This window comes from Nelumbo nucifera, chromosome 1 (assembly GCF_055504915.1).
Source record: "Nelumbo nucifera cultivar China Antique chromosome 1, China Antique-T2T, whole genome shotgun sequence".
NCBI lineage: Eukaryota > Viridiplantae > Streptophyta > Magnoliopsida > Proteales > Nelumbonaceae > Nelumbo > Nelumbo nucifera.
Window position 1 is genome coordinate 45,366,298 of NC_142649.1, and position 16,968 is coordinate 45,383,265.

Below are 16,968 nucleotides of genomic sequence, written 5' to 3' on the forward strand. Positions count from 1 at the left end.
GTACCACCAACTTATAAATATATAGTGCATCTTTCTTTTCTTTCTGATGCATCAATGGATGTATGAAAAATCATCATTCCATTGCAGTACTCCATAAAGTTGATAATGGGCAACTTTGTAAACTTTCCCAACCATCAAACATGATTGTCACCATATATTTGTTTAGAGAACTTGTTGTCAAATGTAGGGGAACTCGAGTTGGCCCAAGTTAGCATTTTACACTGCTTTGGGCTCAGGCCTCCATGCTAGGGCCCTTTCAAATTTTGACAAAAGCCCAACCCAAACCCTCCCAAGTTGCATCCTTACTCGCACAGACACGCAGCGATAGAGGGATTGGAAGGTGCACAATGAATTGACTCCTCAAAACCCAAGCACCCAATACTTAAAAACCCTAGTTGAGAGTGTGCTATAACTCAAATATTTAAACACCAAAGAAAAAGCCCCCTTCTCTTTTATAAGATTCAATGGCTTTCTGGGGAAGGCAACTAAAATATTTAAACACAACCCCCTAAAATGCCCCCCTTCACAAACAGTCCCTCGAGAACAAAAGTATCTTCAACCAACCCGCCAAAAGGCAACTTTAATTACAAAAAAGTCCAAGGGACCAAAACACAGAAGAGATGTGCCCAGCCACCCCTAACCAAGATCTTGTAAAATGACAAAAATGTCCCTGGACCCAAACTGACCACAAAGGTACTACAAAAAACAAAAAAAAAAAAAAAACAAAAAACATATTCAGGATATATTTACATCTCCTTTTTCTTCTTTATTTTTTGGTGCTCATCAAAGCTGAAGCCATTTGCAACAGAATTCACAAGGAATTAGGAAGTGAAACAGGCAGATCATAATGACTAATTAAGAAGTAAATCTATACTACTTATAAAAGTGCGAATGAGGAGGTACTGGCTTCTGGAATTTTTCTTTACTGAAATACCCCCTCCTCTTGAATTTAGTTCATCTCCACTGAAATGGCAGAAAATGTAATTAAAAGAATACCATTAAATACATTCAATTACCTCTCATTAAGCCTCACATTTAAGTCATTAAATACACCACATTCTCTCGTTGAATCTAACATTTATAATTTTGTTTATCATAATTAAATTCCACTAATAAATCCATACACAATAATTATTAACAGAATGAAATTTTATATTTTTAAAATAAACATAGAAATGAAATCATATTTTTCATCTAGGTGGTGGGTAAGTAGTTCAACCATTTGGGTCAAATGGATAATTCCATGATGTCATAAATAAATCTATACTACTTTAAAAAGCACGAATAGCCTCAATAATATTTTTGGAATTTTTTTGAGGACAAAATTTACCCTTCTACATTTAAATTTATTGATAAAAAGTGAGGGCAAATAGGGTAATCAGTTATTGATATTAAATGAGTTGAAAAGAGGTAATTTTATGATATTCAATGCATTCAATTCCCTTTCAATAAACCCAATATTTAATTTATTAACTTGCATACATGTTCAATGAATCTTATATTTAAGTTATTTTGGTATCTTCTCATCATTAAGTTCTATTAATTAAATCCATACTTAATAAATTAATAATTTCAATAACATAAAAACTTATACTTTTAAAATTTACCTAGAAAAAATAGAGTTTTCATCTAGGTAGTGGTAAGAAATTAAACCATTTTAGGTCAAATGGGTTAATCCATGTTACCACGATTAAATAAGAAAACTAAAAAATAGATAAAATGAAAAAAAAATAGTAATTAAAAAAATTGAGAACATTTTTAACATACATATTAAACTATAATAGGTATGATAAATAAGAAATGTTTTTATTAATGATGGAAATTGAATGTAAAATTTAAAACCAATTAGAAATAAAAATATTTTCCTATTCTCTCTCATTAAATCCTATATTTAAGATATATTTTTCTCAACATAAATTTTTGTAATTAAATCCACAATATTAATTTTAATAGTATAAAAATAAATATTTTGAAAAGTAATTTGAATACAAAACCATTTTCTTCCCCCACGGTGGTGGGCAAGCATGGCCTCAAGAATATTTCTGGAATTTTTTTGAGGACAAAATTTACCCCTCTACATTTAAGTTTATTGATAAAAAGTGAGGGCAAATAGGGTAATCAGTTATTGATATTAAATGAGTTAAAAAGACGTAATTTTATGATATTCAATGCATTCAATTCCTTCTCAATAAATCCAATATTTAATTTATTAACTTGCACTCATGTTCAATGAATCTTATATTTAAGTCATTTTTGTTTCTTTTCATCATTAAGTTCTATTAATTAAATCCATAATAAATTAATAATTGCAATAACATAAAAGCTTATACTTTTAAAATCTACCTAGAAAAAATAAAGTTTTCATCTAGGTGGTGGTAAGAAATTAATAATAAAAACATTTTGGGCTAATCCATGTTGCCACAATTAAATAATAAAATGAAAAAATAGATAAAATGAAAAAAATAGAAATTAAAAAAATTGGGAACATTTTTAACATACATATTAAACAATAATAAGTATGATAAATAAGAAATGTTTTTATTAATGATGGAAACTGGATGTAAAATTTAAAACCAATTAGAAATAGAAATATTTTCCTATTCTCTCATTATGTCCAATATTTAAGATACATTTTCTCATCATTAAATTCTTGTAATTAAATCCATAATATTAATTTTAATAGTATAAAAATTAATATTTTTAAGAGTAATTTGAAAACAAAACCATTTCGTTCCCTCCCGGTGGTGGGCAAGCAATTCGATCATTTGAAGTCAAATGGATTAATAAATTATTCTATAATTAAATAATAAAAATTTTAAAATAAAAAAGTATGAAATGTAAGAAGTATTTCTATTAATGATGAAAATGGAATGCCAAATTTAAAATCCACCTAGAAATGAAATGATATCATAGTCAAATAATAAAATTTTTAAAAATAGAACATACAAAGAATCAAAAAAATTAAAAAAAAAAAGATAGAGAAAATTTTGGGCACATATCTAATGTAATATATTTACAAATAATAAAATATTAGGTACATCTCTAATATTGTGCAGTCATTATATTGAACAAAAATAAGTATTATACATAGTGTTTTAGAAGCGCAAGGCGCAAAAAAAGCGCAAGGGCCAATTTGTAACTGAGGCACAAGGCGCAAGGCGAGGCGCACACCTTTTTAAGAAAGGCACAAAATTACCAAACAAAAGCTAAAAAATCAAAAATAAAGTCAGAAAATTCCAAACAAATGCCAAAAAATTTTAAAAAAAAATGCAAAAAAAGTAAAAAATGTTAAACATAATTCTAATAAAAATATAAACTTAAATTTTAAAATAAATGATTTAAAAAACCTATTATCTAAAATCAAAATACATAAACATAACATGTAAAGTGTATTCAAATGAAAATTTAAAAATAAAAGCAAACACATAAAGCATTTTCAAGCATGTAAAATCCACAATCTCTTTTTTTCCTTAATTGCATTGAAGTAGTTAATGTGATGTAAAACATATTGCATTCTTGATTCTATGAGTCGCCTTTGTAGCACGCCCTTCAAGGTAAGCCCGAACAAGTCAGGCGCATGCCTAGGCGCACCAGGTGCGTACCTTTTGAAAGAGGTGTGCCTATGACCTGGGCGAGGCACATACCCCAAAATGTGCTTCACCCGTGCGCCTAGGCGTGGCACGCCTTTTAAATCACTGATTATACATAAAAAAAATTTTTTTAATGATGGAAATGTAATACAAAATTTAATGTCAACCTAGAAATCGAACTATTTTTCTTTTTGGGTGGTGGGTTAGTGGTTTAGGTCAAATGATATCATAGACAAACAAAAATTAAGTGTGGTAACTAAAATTATTTATATAATGTAAATGAAATATATAATTTAAAGGGAAAATTATAGTCAAAGCCGGATATACATTTAAAATTAGGTTGTAAGTTGGTCCAGAAACCAACAAAACTCTGACAACCGGCTCCACATTTCAAATTATAAAAACCCCCGCCATGTCATCAGAGGCTTTTGTGGTTGTTAATAGTGAAGGGATGAGAGATCCATCCCATGGACGCCCAAAGATTTGCGGAATAAGGGGCGAATTTCAAAAATTTTTCTCTCCCTTCAATTGGGAATCGCATTCCCTATTTAGAAAATCATATTTTCAATGATCATTCTTGAACCTTAAACTGAATCAGATCAGAACCAAAAGAAGTAGGAGAGGATTGTACCTGATACGGAGAAATAGTATCTCCCAACGAATGTGTTCACGCCCAAGGAAGGATCCAAAAAATTGCTCCCACTGAAAATGGCGCAGTGCAGGATGGAGCAGAATCAGTAGTGTTCTTCTCCAAGAACTCTGTCCTTCGCAAGAATCAGCAGGATGGTACGTGAGCACAGCTTCCTTTCAATCCTTTCTCAAAGAACTGATGTCAAGATCCAATCTTGACTTCTCCCACTACTGGAGATCGAACTTGCAAACAGGGCGGCAAGAGCAGGGAGGCGGCAAGAGAGTATTCGCAGGGTGCAGAATTCTCTCTTCTTGATTTCAGCGCTAAAGAAAATCTGATGATGATTGTTCTTAGGCTGTCGCCCCCTCCTTTTTTGTTAACCTAAAAGATCAGCTCCTAATTCAATTAGGAACAGCTTATCCAAATCATATTTGGATGACACTTCTCTTTAGGTGAAAGGGATAAACCCTTATCTTATCTGCAGATTAAATTAGCTTTCTCCTAATCTCATTAGGAGGTTTCTAAATCTGAATCACATTCAGATCTGGACTCTCTGAGTGGATAGGGTGAAGACCCTATCCTATCTGCTAATCCATCTCAGAATTCGCCCCTTTAATTAACTAAATGAATAGCCTAGTTCGAAATGGGCTTTAGGCCCATTAAGCTTATGTGCTCACTTAACCTTCCTAACTGCTGCCCAGTTGGGCTTCCTTGTATGGCGTGGGACCCAAGCATTGATCTATACATCAGCCACATGGGTTCGGCCAAGCCTTTGTTACAAGGCCTGGCCGAATACACTGTTATGGACAGTGCACCCCCTGAAACCCATCGAATGGGCTCTATGGGCCCAACACTTACCCTAAGTGGTCCCTGGGCAGAGCCACCTTGTAACACCCAGGGACTGTGGGCAGATGCAAGATTAGCCCATCAGGTATTATCCTCAATGGTCTTACACTTAACCTCTCAGCCCATAATGATCATACACTGCCCGACAAGAGGACCTCTCCCTCGGCTGCAAGGAACAGTGTTGCACTCTCCACTTATATGGATCCTGGGAATTAAAACCTTTTTGCAAACATTTGAGAAACCATAATATATATATATATACTTTTATATCTCATATAAAATATACTTTGCAAAACAAATCTCAACGGTTGAAATCGGCTGCCGGCAGTCTTGGTTTCCATAAGTGAGAGTGCATCCCCGATCATTACCTTTGTCCGACAAAGGGGCTGATCCTGTCACTATGATCACCCACTCAGATGAATTCTTGGACTGTCCCAACATACCCAGGTTTTGACCCCCGCTAAGGATCTCACTGATTGGTACATCAAAGACAGCCCAATCTGACACCTAGTGCAGTATCATAATCGAGTCTAAGGGTCGGGTGTAGCTTTCCAGTTTTGCCCATCAATCTCCAAGGTCCAGGGCAATACTGGAAATCTGGTCCAGTTCATAGATTCAATTAATCCTACACTGTGTGCTTAGGGTCTCACCCTGGCAGCTGAGACAGGCCACTCCAACCGACTTGGTGGCACCACAGTGTCAGCCTTGTTAGGATAGGTCTCCCCAGACCGACCCACTGGTTGTGAACATTCTAAACTAACACGAGTCTCATTAAGTGTCCAGTTTAAGGGTATTACACAGAAACATACCAAGGGAACATGAATCAAATATGCACTTTTATTCATTTACAATAAACTCATAAAGTACATCATTCTGATTGAAGCTAAGGGCATACAAAACTGTCTAACAAACAGGACTCTTAGTCCATGTTGGACACAAAAAAAGCCTATGATGTTAACATGGGACTCTTAGAAACTGAAAACCTGTTTTTTTCAATTTCTATCTTGCTCCCTCTGGCAACATGGAACTCTTAATCCACGTCCCATGTTGACAACATGGGACTAAAAATAGGTTTTCAATCATCTCTCGATCTCCCACTCTCTCAGCTTTGGTATGTAGCCAAATCAAAACCTCAGTTTCTCTTCCATTCTCTCTCTCTCAATCCCTCTCATTCTTCTTCCTCACTCTCCCTCTTGGTTAATATCTCCTTCTCCGTCAATCTCTATCGTTCTCTCTCAGTCTTTCTCCCGCTACCTCACTCATTCTTTTTTTATTTTTCTTACAAACTTTTATAATATTAATCAAACAGTATAAAAGAACTAAAGGGACCAACCACTTGTACAATCAAGTTATAAATTTCTATCAAGTTGGTGTAAATTTCATAGCCAAGAGTTTCTTGTGAACTTTTATCAAATTGGTGTAATAATTTTTGAACTATACCAAGTTGGTCTCATGTTCTTTTATATGGTCTAATTAATACCATATAAGTGTGTAAGAAATAAATAAAAAAAAAAAAACAAGAGGAGTGTGAGAGAAACTGAGGGAGAACAATAGATTAAGAGAGATTGAGAGAGAATGAGATAAATTGATAAAGAGAACGTAAATATAGAAATTGAAAACTATTTTTATTTATTTTCAAATCACATAGTCGTTGAGTAGAAAGAGACGACTGTTTGTGTGTGTGTGAGAGAGAGAGAGAGGGAAGAAGGGAGTGGGAGAGAAACTAAAAACCATTTTCTTATTTTCCAATCACCCAGCATTAAAGGGCAATTTCAGTATAAGCTTTTTGTTGTGTCCAACATGGATTAAGTGTCCCATGTTGGCAATAACCACACAAACCTCCGATGTCATGGCAGGGTTTTTTATAATCTGAAATGTAGAGCCGGTTGTCAAAGTTTTATTGATTTCTAGACTAACCTGTAGCCTAATTTTAAATGTACAGTCGATTTTGACTATAATTTTCCCTAATTTAAAATTAATCCGAAAGCAATGCTATTTTCTTATCTAGATGGTGGGTCAATGATCCAACTATTCTAAGAAACCCATGATGTCATAATTGACTAATAAATATTTAAAAAAAGATAGAACACCAAAAATAAAAATGTCGAGAATTTTGTCAAAAACATTTGAGAACATTTCTAATGTTATGTATTCATCATATTAAACAAAAATAATTGTTAAAATAAAAATTTTTATTTATGATATAAATGGAACACAATTTAATAATAATAATAATAATTGTTATTTGGTACAAGCATTTAAGTTTATTTTTAATCATATTGTTACTTTTGTTAATTTTCAATTTCTATCTTAACTATGATATATCTAAAATTCAAGTAATTAATATGAAGAAAAAAATTCTCACGTGCAACGCATGTGCTTAATTACTAGTCTAATACATTGGAGGAGACATGTTATAAATTGTGTCCGATGGTTGATTATAGGCAAGACACGTCTTTGATGCCAGATTTGATAAACAACCACTATCATCAATGAAAACAATGATAGTTAATGTGTTAAAGTAATGCCTAAAGTCCATATGCCATTGCATACACGATATACTTACAGACAAATACCACTTGTATTAAGGAGTTTACAGTCAATAACATAGAGGACAAAAATTAATACCTCAAATACTTGCAATCAGGACTGACAGTCCCAATAAAGTGTTGACAGATAAACTCGTACAATCTCCAGGCATCATTCCCTAGCATATCTTCAGTTGCTGACTGCAGTGGAGTTATGGGAGGATGGTCACCTGCATCTGTTCCCAATCGTGGCCTATGAAAACCAAGTTCTAGTAGCCAATGTACATAATTGCCCCATGTTGGATTCTTTGCCTGTTCCCCAAGTGTCCCCTTAAAGTCAAATGATGGAGGATAGGCCGTGGACTCTGTCCTTGGATAGCTAGAGAATATCATTCCAAAATGAGTATCATTATTAGAAAAAGAAACCAGAAGAGAAGCTGTAGGAAAGAAAGGAACCATGTGGAAGTTCAATCACGTGCTGAAATATATATAGGTTAGTCTGTATTCATCTCACAATAGCTGTTTTGATAGTTATTGGGACTATTTAGTAGCATAAGAGAGAGAAACAGTGTCAAGAGTATTATTGTAATTATAATAAAAGTAATGTTTTGGATAAAAGAAAGTGGGATAGGCATATGTAACATCTCTCCAATTTTCCCAACCTCTTTCTTCTCTCTCCATTGGTTCTTTCTTATTCACTGTTTCTCTCACAATAATTTATCTAATAAGACCACTATAGTAAATGCCATTAATAAGATTATCATGGCATGGGTAGAAAGAGAATGTACAAAGCAACTAACATTCTATGCCCAGAATGTGGAAAGTAATCTATGGCATATATACAAAAAGAGCAACTTCAGAGAACCCTCTGCCCCAATGCAGTCATAACACAACAAAATAATAATAATAGAACAAAATAAAATAAACATTTGAAAAGAGAACAAAAATCTTGAGCAACTGATCCAGAAAAAACAACTAAAAAGATAAAGTAGCATTAATCTTCATTCTCACTCCAAGTTCAGCCAAAGAGATTTTGTGATACCAATAGCTGTCTGTATTAACTACAGAGCTACGTGCATGTGATATATATATATATATATATATAGAGAGAGAGAGAGAGAGAGAGAAAGAGAGAACCTGATGAAACCTTGAGTATACAAGCGCTCAGCTATTTGCATTGCAATTTGAGGTCCAAGACCAAATGCACTTGAAGCAACCTAGACAAATGAAAATGATAATAAAAGTCATCTAATCTATAAGACTCTGAAGCAGCCTGGACAACAGCAATTTATTTACCCCCTCAACAGACAAATTTTCATTATGAAATTATTCTTGACGGAACTAGTAAGTAGGAGGTCCGATGATGACTTTGTCCTTCTTTATCTCATAGGTAAAGCAACAAAATTCACAAAAAAAAAATAATAAAAGAATCAATTAGAAGAAAAGTATAATAAGAGGAAAAAGAGGACTAAAAAGCCTCGTCATACTACTTGAAAGAAAACTGATTCCAAAACCACTATTTGTGTTACTATCCACAACACCACGTGTTATATCCATGGTTAAACTTTGGGCCCTTAAATCATTTATCACTACTTCAACCCACATCCTTTTCACTCTGCCACTAGTTCTTTTATCTCCATCAATTCATAATAGATGGCTTCTTCTTACAGGCGTCCTAGATGGTCTTCTCTGGACATGCCAAAAACATACACTACTTTCCCTCATTTTATCACCTATAGGAGCTAATTCTAGGTTCCATCCAATAAGTACATTTCAGATCCTACTCCTAGTTTTCCCACTCATCAATCTCAACATTCACATTTCTGCCAAACTCTTTTTGGACATGTTGTCACTCGACTGTGCAACACTCTGCTCCATACAAAACTGCTGCCCTTATAATTGTTTTATAAAATTTTCCTTTTTGCCCAAGTAGCATCTCCTATTACATGAGAATCTGCATGCACCCATCCATGAGAAGTTACATGCAAACCTCCATGAGAATCAATCTCAACTAAATTTTGGATTATCAAACCATGGTAATGGAAGTGATGACATTGAAATCTCTTAGTCTCCAATTCTAAGTTTATCTTCATCATCACTCCTATTATATTAAATTTACATTGCATACATTTTGTTTTAGTCCTTATTTTAAAACCTTTGTTTCTAAAGTATTTATCCATAACTCTTGTTTTAAAACCACATGATTTCTTAGATTCATCTGCTGTGTTGACCACTGGAACTTCTTCATTTCATTTCTATAACACCAAATCACTGAGTTTGGATTTCTTAAACAACCTACCACCACCTTGGAGTCCCCTTCAATCACCAGGTTCTCCAAATTCATGTCTTTTGCAATCTTAACACCTTGTAAAACTGCAAACAGTTCATCCTTTAAAGAGTCTCCAACCCCCACTGGTCCTGAGTAAAGTGCCAGTACAAAGTATAAACCCTTATCTCTTATCACTCCTCCAATTCCCAAAGGACCTGGTTTGCCTTGACTGCTCCCATCAAAGTTTAATTTCAGAAAACCTTTTGTAAGTATGGCGGTGAGGCTAGAAAGGGTGGTCTCCTTGAAGAACGAAGAACGGTTAGGGTCAAAGGCCATGAGGGAAATAATGAGCAGGTTTCTGCTTCTGGGAAATCTCGGTGGAGTTGGGTAATAAGGGTGATCGAAGAGAAAGTGCAGATCGTGCTTTTCAACCTCCTTTTATAAGGGAGATCCCAAGACTTTAAGGAGAAGGATTCCAAAAAAAGGTTTGATTTCCATTAGGAAAGGGAATCCTCATCGGTTCATCCTTATGTCAGTTATCAAAGGAGCACCACTGGGTTTCGCCATGTGTTTGACGAGATCCTCTAAGGACAAAGTTCCCTTTTCCTTGAAGATTCTCACCTAGCACATGCAAGCTACATTTCGTCCATAGTTTTCAAGGCGCTAAGGTGAGGCTAGGCGACCATGGGTGCCCAGGAGCCTAGCCCTCACATAGGCGATGGAATTTAAAAATAAGAAGCCGATGGATTTATACCCCTTCTGAACTAGTTATTTTGGTTTTATGTATTTTGCACTTACTTTTGTGCTTGTGCTTCTTGAAGTGTTGCTTGATGAGAACAATTACTAAAATAAAAGAAGAAAGTGAATAAGAAACACAACGGGCAGAGCCCTTGTTCTAGACCCAGAAAAGCTGGTGAAAAAATATTAAAATTAAAGAAAAAATATGAAGAAGAAAAGAAGGGGCTCTGCCCCTGTTTCAGACACCAATGATGAGAACAAAAAAAGGGCTGAAAATGCAAGAAGTTAAGAACAAAAGAAGAGGGTGGAGCCCTTGTTCTAGACTTAGAAAAGCTGGTGAAAAGAAGGGGCTTTGCCCCTATTTCAGACACCAATAATGAGGGAAAAAGAGCTGAAAACACGCACGAAATTTAAGAACAAAAGAAGGGGGCGGAGCCCCTGTTTTAGTCCAATAATATGATTCAAACAAGGAAAGAATAATGGTTTTAGTCCAACGAAAAGGAAGAGGAGAACAATGGGGCGAGATGTAAATCAGTCTTCAAAAATTAGGTGGAAATTTGAAAATTAGTGTGAAAAGAAGAAGAAAAGTAAGAGCAGCAGTACAAGAGAAGAAGATGGCAAAAAGAGGAGGAAGAAGAAGAAAGGTTCGAATAATCTTCCCTTTCTTCTCTAATCCTTTTTATTAAGAATTAATGTTAAAGTAATTACAAGTATGCCCTTAAGTGGGCGGCCAGCTAGGCAGTAACATAAAGAGATCAACCAAAAAAAAATAACAAGCCCATTAAGAGAGGCCCATTAGCTAACAAGAAAAGGAAAAGATATTACAAGAGAAGATACTAGGACCCATTTGGCCCAGTCTCTTTACACTCCCCCTCAAGCGGAGCATAGATGTCAATCATGCCCAGCTTGCTTATATAGTGTCATTTTCCCTCTTGGAACTCCCTTGGTCAAGATATCAGCCAATTGTCCGTCTGATGTGATGAATGGCAAACAAACTTCTCCTGAGGAAACTCTTTCCCTTATAAAATGTCTATCAACCTCAATGTGCTTAGTTCTGTCATGTTGAACAGCATCATTGGCTTCTCGTAGTCAACACCCAATTCTTCTAAAAGGGATCGTAGCCACAATAATTCTAGCACACCATGTGCCATTGCCCTGTATTCTACTTCAGCTAAGGATCTAGCAACTACAGACTATTTCTTACTCCTCCATGACACAATGTTCCCAGCTACTAGAGCACAATAACCTGAGGTGGATCTCCTATCATCAATACATCCTGCCCAATCAGCATTAGTAAAAGCCTCCAGCTTCATGTGTCCATGTTTGGCAAATAGAATGCCTTTCCCTGGAGTACCTTTCAAGTCACACAGAACCCTTTCTGCAGCAGCTAAATGAGTATCTCTAAGAGAATGCATAAATTGACTAATAACACTTACTGCATAGGAAATGTCTGGCCGAGTCATGCAAAGATATAACTTCCCAAGCAGTCTCTGAAACACCCCCTTATGAGATAAAAGGTCACTATCTGTAGCAGAAAGCTTATGATTGGGATCAATAGGAGTGGAGATTGGTTTAGCTCCAAGTTTACCAATCTCAGCAAGGAGGTCAAGGACATATTTATGCTGAGAAATGAAGATACCATCCTTAGATCTAACAACTTCAATGCCCAAAAAATACCGAAGATCTCCCAAATCCTTGATCTCAAATTCAGAGTTGAGAAATCTTTTTAGTTTACTGACCTCTTGAGTGTACCCGTGACCACAATATCATCAACATAAACTATCAAGAAGGTCACCAGAGAGACATTTCTCTTCAAAAACAGGGTATGATCAGATTGAGTTTGTGTGTCACCAAAGGAGACAAGAGCAGCCCTAAACCTCTCAAACCAAGCCCGAGGAGACTGTTTGAGACCATAAATAGATATCTACAGTTTACACACCTTGCCTTGCATTTCCTTCCCATACACCCCTGGAGGCAAAGACATATAGACCTCTTCATGTAGGTCTCCACTCAAGAAGGCATTTTTAACATCAAACTGGTGTAGGGGCCAATCAAAAGTAGCAACTAGAGATAACAAAACCCGGACTGAGGTCATCTTAGCTACAGGAGCAAATGTCTCAAGATAGTCAACACCATACATCTGAGTGGGAAAAAAGGTTATGCTACAATTCATGCATTTAGTTAAGTTGCTAGCAGATAAAAGGTTTGTATTAAGTTTAAGGACATGAAGGACAGAGGATAAATAAAGGGTGTCAGAGGTCTTTATATCCCCTTTACCAGAGATGGGAGCAAGAGACCCATCAGCAAGGGATATTTTCTCTTTACCAAAGAGGTGGTATGAGCAGAAGAGATTAGACAGGCTGGTCATATGGTCTGATGCACTGGAATAAATAACCCAAGGGATTTTATGATTACTTGAAACTGAAGCATGATTTGTAGAAGCACAAATACCTGAGTGAGCAAATGCAAATGAAGATGATGTATTGCTGGAAGAGTGAGATGAAGAAACAGTAGCTTCCAAGTGATTTAGCAGCCTCCCATACTTTTCAAAATCCGCCTTCATTGCTGCCAACTACTCAATGGTTGATTTTTCTTCACTCTCCTTATTTCCTCCTTCAAGTACTGTAGCAACATTAGTTGTCTTAGGATTTCCTACCTGACTGCCCTTCTTAGAGTTGTAGTTATTCTTAAACCTATCAGGAAGAAGCTCAAGATGAAGCTTCCAACAAATGTCCTTTGTATGCCTCGGTTTCTTGCAATATTCACATATCTGCTCCTTTTTCTCAATAGGACCCTTTGGCTTTATTCCAGCATGTGCAAAGTATTCTGTAGGTGGACTCTGCAACTGAACCTGCCGCCTACTCTCCTCACTGCTTATCATAGCATATGCCTGGGAAAGAGTAACCTCATCTTTGGCTAGGATATTTTGCCTAATGATGTCAAAATCAGGGTTGAGTCTAGTGAGAAATTCAAACACCCTATTTCTCTCCACCAACTTCCTATACATTTCAGCATCATTCTTACTCTCTCATACAATTGTCTCCATAACATCAATTTCTTGCCGTAGGGATTTCAATATACAAAGGTAGATTGCTACACTCTTCTCCCCCTGTCTTAGGTTCTTCACGTCACTTTTCAACTTATAGACTCTGACTACATTCAACTACTGTGAATAGGTCTCAGTAACACTATCCCATATCTCCTTAGCCGAAGACATCCAGAGATAATGCTGACATATATGAGGTTGCATAGAATTGACCAGCCATCCTATGATAGTATAGTTCTCCTGCATCCATTTCTCAAATTCAGGGTCTGTCTCTTCGAGTTTCACTTTACTACCTGTGAGATACCCGAGTTTTCCTCTACTATAGACAAATTCTTATAGATGTAACATTATCCCATATATCCTTAGCCGAAGACATCCAGAGATAATGCTGACTTATATGAGGTTGCATAGAATTGACCAGCCATCCTATGACAGTATAGTTCTCCTGCATCCATTTCTCAAATTCAGGGTTTGTCTCTTCGGGTTTCACTTTACTACCTGTGAGATACCCGAGTTTTCCTCTACTACAGACAAATTCTTATAGACCGTGCCCAAGCAAGATAAATTGTCCCATCTAGCTTGATTGTGATCACACCAGTCAAAATGGAATCTACTGAGCCAAGGCCGGAAACCGACACTTGCTTGAACTCACTTCCGTATGGCTCTATTAATCAAACGAAAATCAAAGAACCAGAAATTTTGTCTATATAAACTTACTTGAAGTCAAACCAGAACCCATATGCTTGAAAACTAGGGTTTTTACTCCGTCCAACTGTTGGGGAGGAAGAGAGAAGATGCAGCCGCTCCTACCAGAGCTTCCCAATCTCTTCCAAACCTGAACCGCCCTCTTTTAGGAGTCAAAAGACACCTCCCAAGCACAGAGTGCCACACCCAAAGCTTCACCTTTACCTGTACCTTCGAAAATCTCTAGTCAGTTAGGGTTTTGGGCAGCAACAGAAAAGCGCCACTTCTTGGCAATATCCAGCCAGATTTAAACTCTCCAAACCCTCTACCAACTAGGCTAGAGATCCTCTGAACTATAGAGAACCTATCTCTCCATACACTCTTAATCTAAGGGTGTATGGGAAATGAGGAAGAAGAAAAAAGGAAGAAAAAAACCTGCCCTGATACCAAGATGTAAATCAGTCCTCAAAAATTAAGTGTAAATTTGAAAATTAGAGTGAAAAGGAAGAAGAAAAGTAAGAGCAACAGTACAAGAGAAGAAGATGGCAAAAAGAGGAAGAAGAAGAAAGGTTCGAATAATCTTCCCTTTCCTCTCTAATCCTTTTTATTAAGAATTAATGTTAAAGTAATTACAAGCATGCGCTTAAGTGGGCGGCCAACTAGGCAGTAACATAAAGAGATCAACCAAAAAGAAATAACAGGCTCATTAAGAGAGGCACATTAGCTAACAAGAAAAGGAAAATATATTACAAGAGAAGATACTAGGACCCATTCGGCCCAGTCTCTTTACAGGGCGTAGCCACTTTTTTAAACCAGTGGAAAAAGAGAACAAAACGACAGAGGAAATTGATTAACTCACCTTGACTTAGAGGACTGTGTCGGAACGATGGAGGGCTGTTGTTCTCTCCTCTTCCTCATTCGACTCTTTTGTCAAAGTGAAACCCTTGATATTATTTTGTTTTTACTTTCCTCACAACAAAAGCATGATAACATGCAACATGTCCTATAATAAAAATTAAAACCAACCAATAAAATATTATATATTTTATATTTATTTTTATTTAATAAATATTGTATATTATATATGTGTTTCAGTCCCATAAGCATGCATCTAATACATTTTTTCTTGGCATTTGGGCGAGGCGCTCCTTGAAAAGTGCCTAGTCACCTTGACAACTATGATCCCATCATGGGTTTCCTCGTGGCCATGTGTCAAGGACAAGGTTTTGGGTTTGATTGTCATGCTTGGGTGTCCGCCCAATCGTCTTCAAGGTGCCTCGTCACTGCCTGTTGTTACCAGGAATGATGTTAACCCCCTCCAGTAGGCAGGTGTCGCATCAGGGTCTATCCATTGTTCGTTACAACGTGGGCTACCATCTTGTATCCATCGTGAGGCGCTAGTAATATATTGGGTTTGTCTTAGAATTGGCAATGTTGTTTTATGTCCATCATGAGTCTCAGGCGATACTCATTCTTTATCGTAGGTCCCAGGAGGCATTTCATGCCCATTGCAGGTCTTGGATGGTTTTCTAATCTCATCGCAGATACATGTGGCTCTGTATCGATACCTTCATTGTGATTATGGCAATGGAGGACCGCATGTACTTACACCTTCAAGAGGAGGTGTCCACACCGACCTTGTTTTAATCTTTTGCACTGAGCTAGATGCCACTGAAACCCAGTTCCTCCAAATATCATCAAAGGAGAATTGTTTAAATAAATCCAGAGTTAATAGCCAATGTGTAACCCTAGTGATTATACAATTCAAAATCTGTTGTTTGCTCCTCACCTTTTCTTGAAAGATTCTTACATTTCTTTCTTCCCATGAGGTCCAAATCACTACTGCTCTAGTGCATCTCCATATTATTCTTCCCTCCTTTTTGGGCAAGCAAAAGTAGAAGGGTCAAATAGTGACTTAATCTCCATTGGCATGGTCCACCTACACCCAAACAAAGAGAAAAACCAATCCCAAATATCTGCAGCAAAGGAACAGGAAATTAGTAAATGTTAACAAGATTCACCATTGGATTTGCAAAGAGTACACTAGTTCAAGGAAATACACAAGAAAGACCTTTTCTTTTGCAGATAGTCCAAGGTGTTAATCTTCATACAAACCACCTCCCAACAAAAAGCCATAAATTTGGGGGGAATCGATGTTTTAAAAGGCATGCCTAGGCACAAAGGCGAGGCAATTTCCAGACTAGGTGCCTTGCCCAAGCTAAGGCGCATAGGAATTAGACAGGCTCTTGCCTCTACGCCTAGGTGTGTGCCTCATGCCATGCGACAGGCAGCCCAAGCGAGCGTCTGGATGATGTTTTTATATACTTTCGAAAATAACATTAAAATATCAAAAAATAAGTCAATATAGAAAACATAAGCAAAAAGGAAATTGAATCGGCAGGGGGGGTCTTTGCCAAAAAACCAAAAGAAAAAAAGAAAATGAGAGGGAAGAAGTGTTCGTTCGTCCAAAGTCCAAACCAAGAGTTTTCTTCATTCAGTTCGTCCAAGGCTGAGTCGAACAGAGTTACTGAGGTATGTATATCTTCTTATTCCTGCAGCTGAAAAAACTTGCATGTAGATTGCAGCAATGTTTTCCCCCTTCTTTCTACACACAAAACAGAGGGTCTGCCCCATTT

At 36.5% G+C, this 16,968-nt stretch overlaps 1 protein-coding gene across 2 annotated transcripts in view; it reads right to left on the minus strand.

Moving 5' to 3' along the window:
• LOC104590467 (DNA topoisomerase, type IA, core) overlaps positions 1–16,968 on the minus strand; it is a 92,397-nt gene that overhangs the window by 21,773 nt on the left and 53,656 nt on the right. For both annotated transcript variants that reach the window (XM_010249144.3, XM_010249143.3), the window contains exons 9-10: positions 8,733–8,812; positions 7,696–7,974 (exon numbers count right to left, since the gene is read on the minus strand). In XM_010249144.3, the coding sequence (XP_010247446.1) occupies positions 7,696–7,974; positions 8,733–8,812 (359 nt within the window). The remainder of the gene's footprint in view (positions 1–7,695; positions 7,975–8,732; positions 8,813–16,968) is intronic.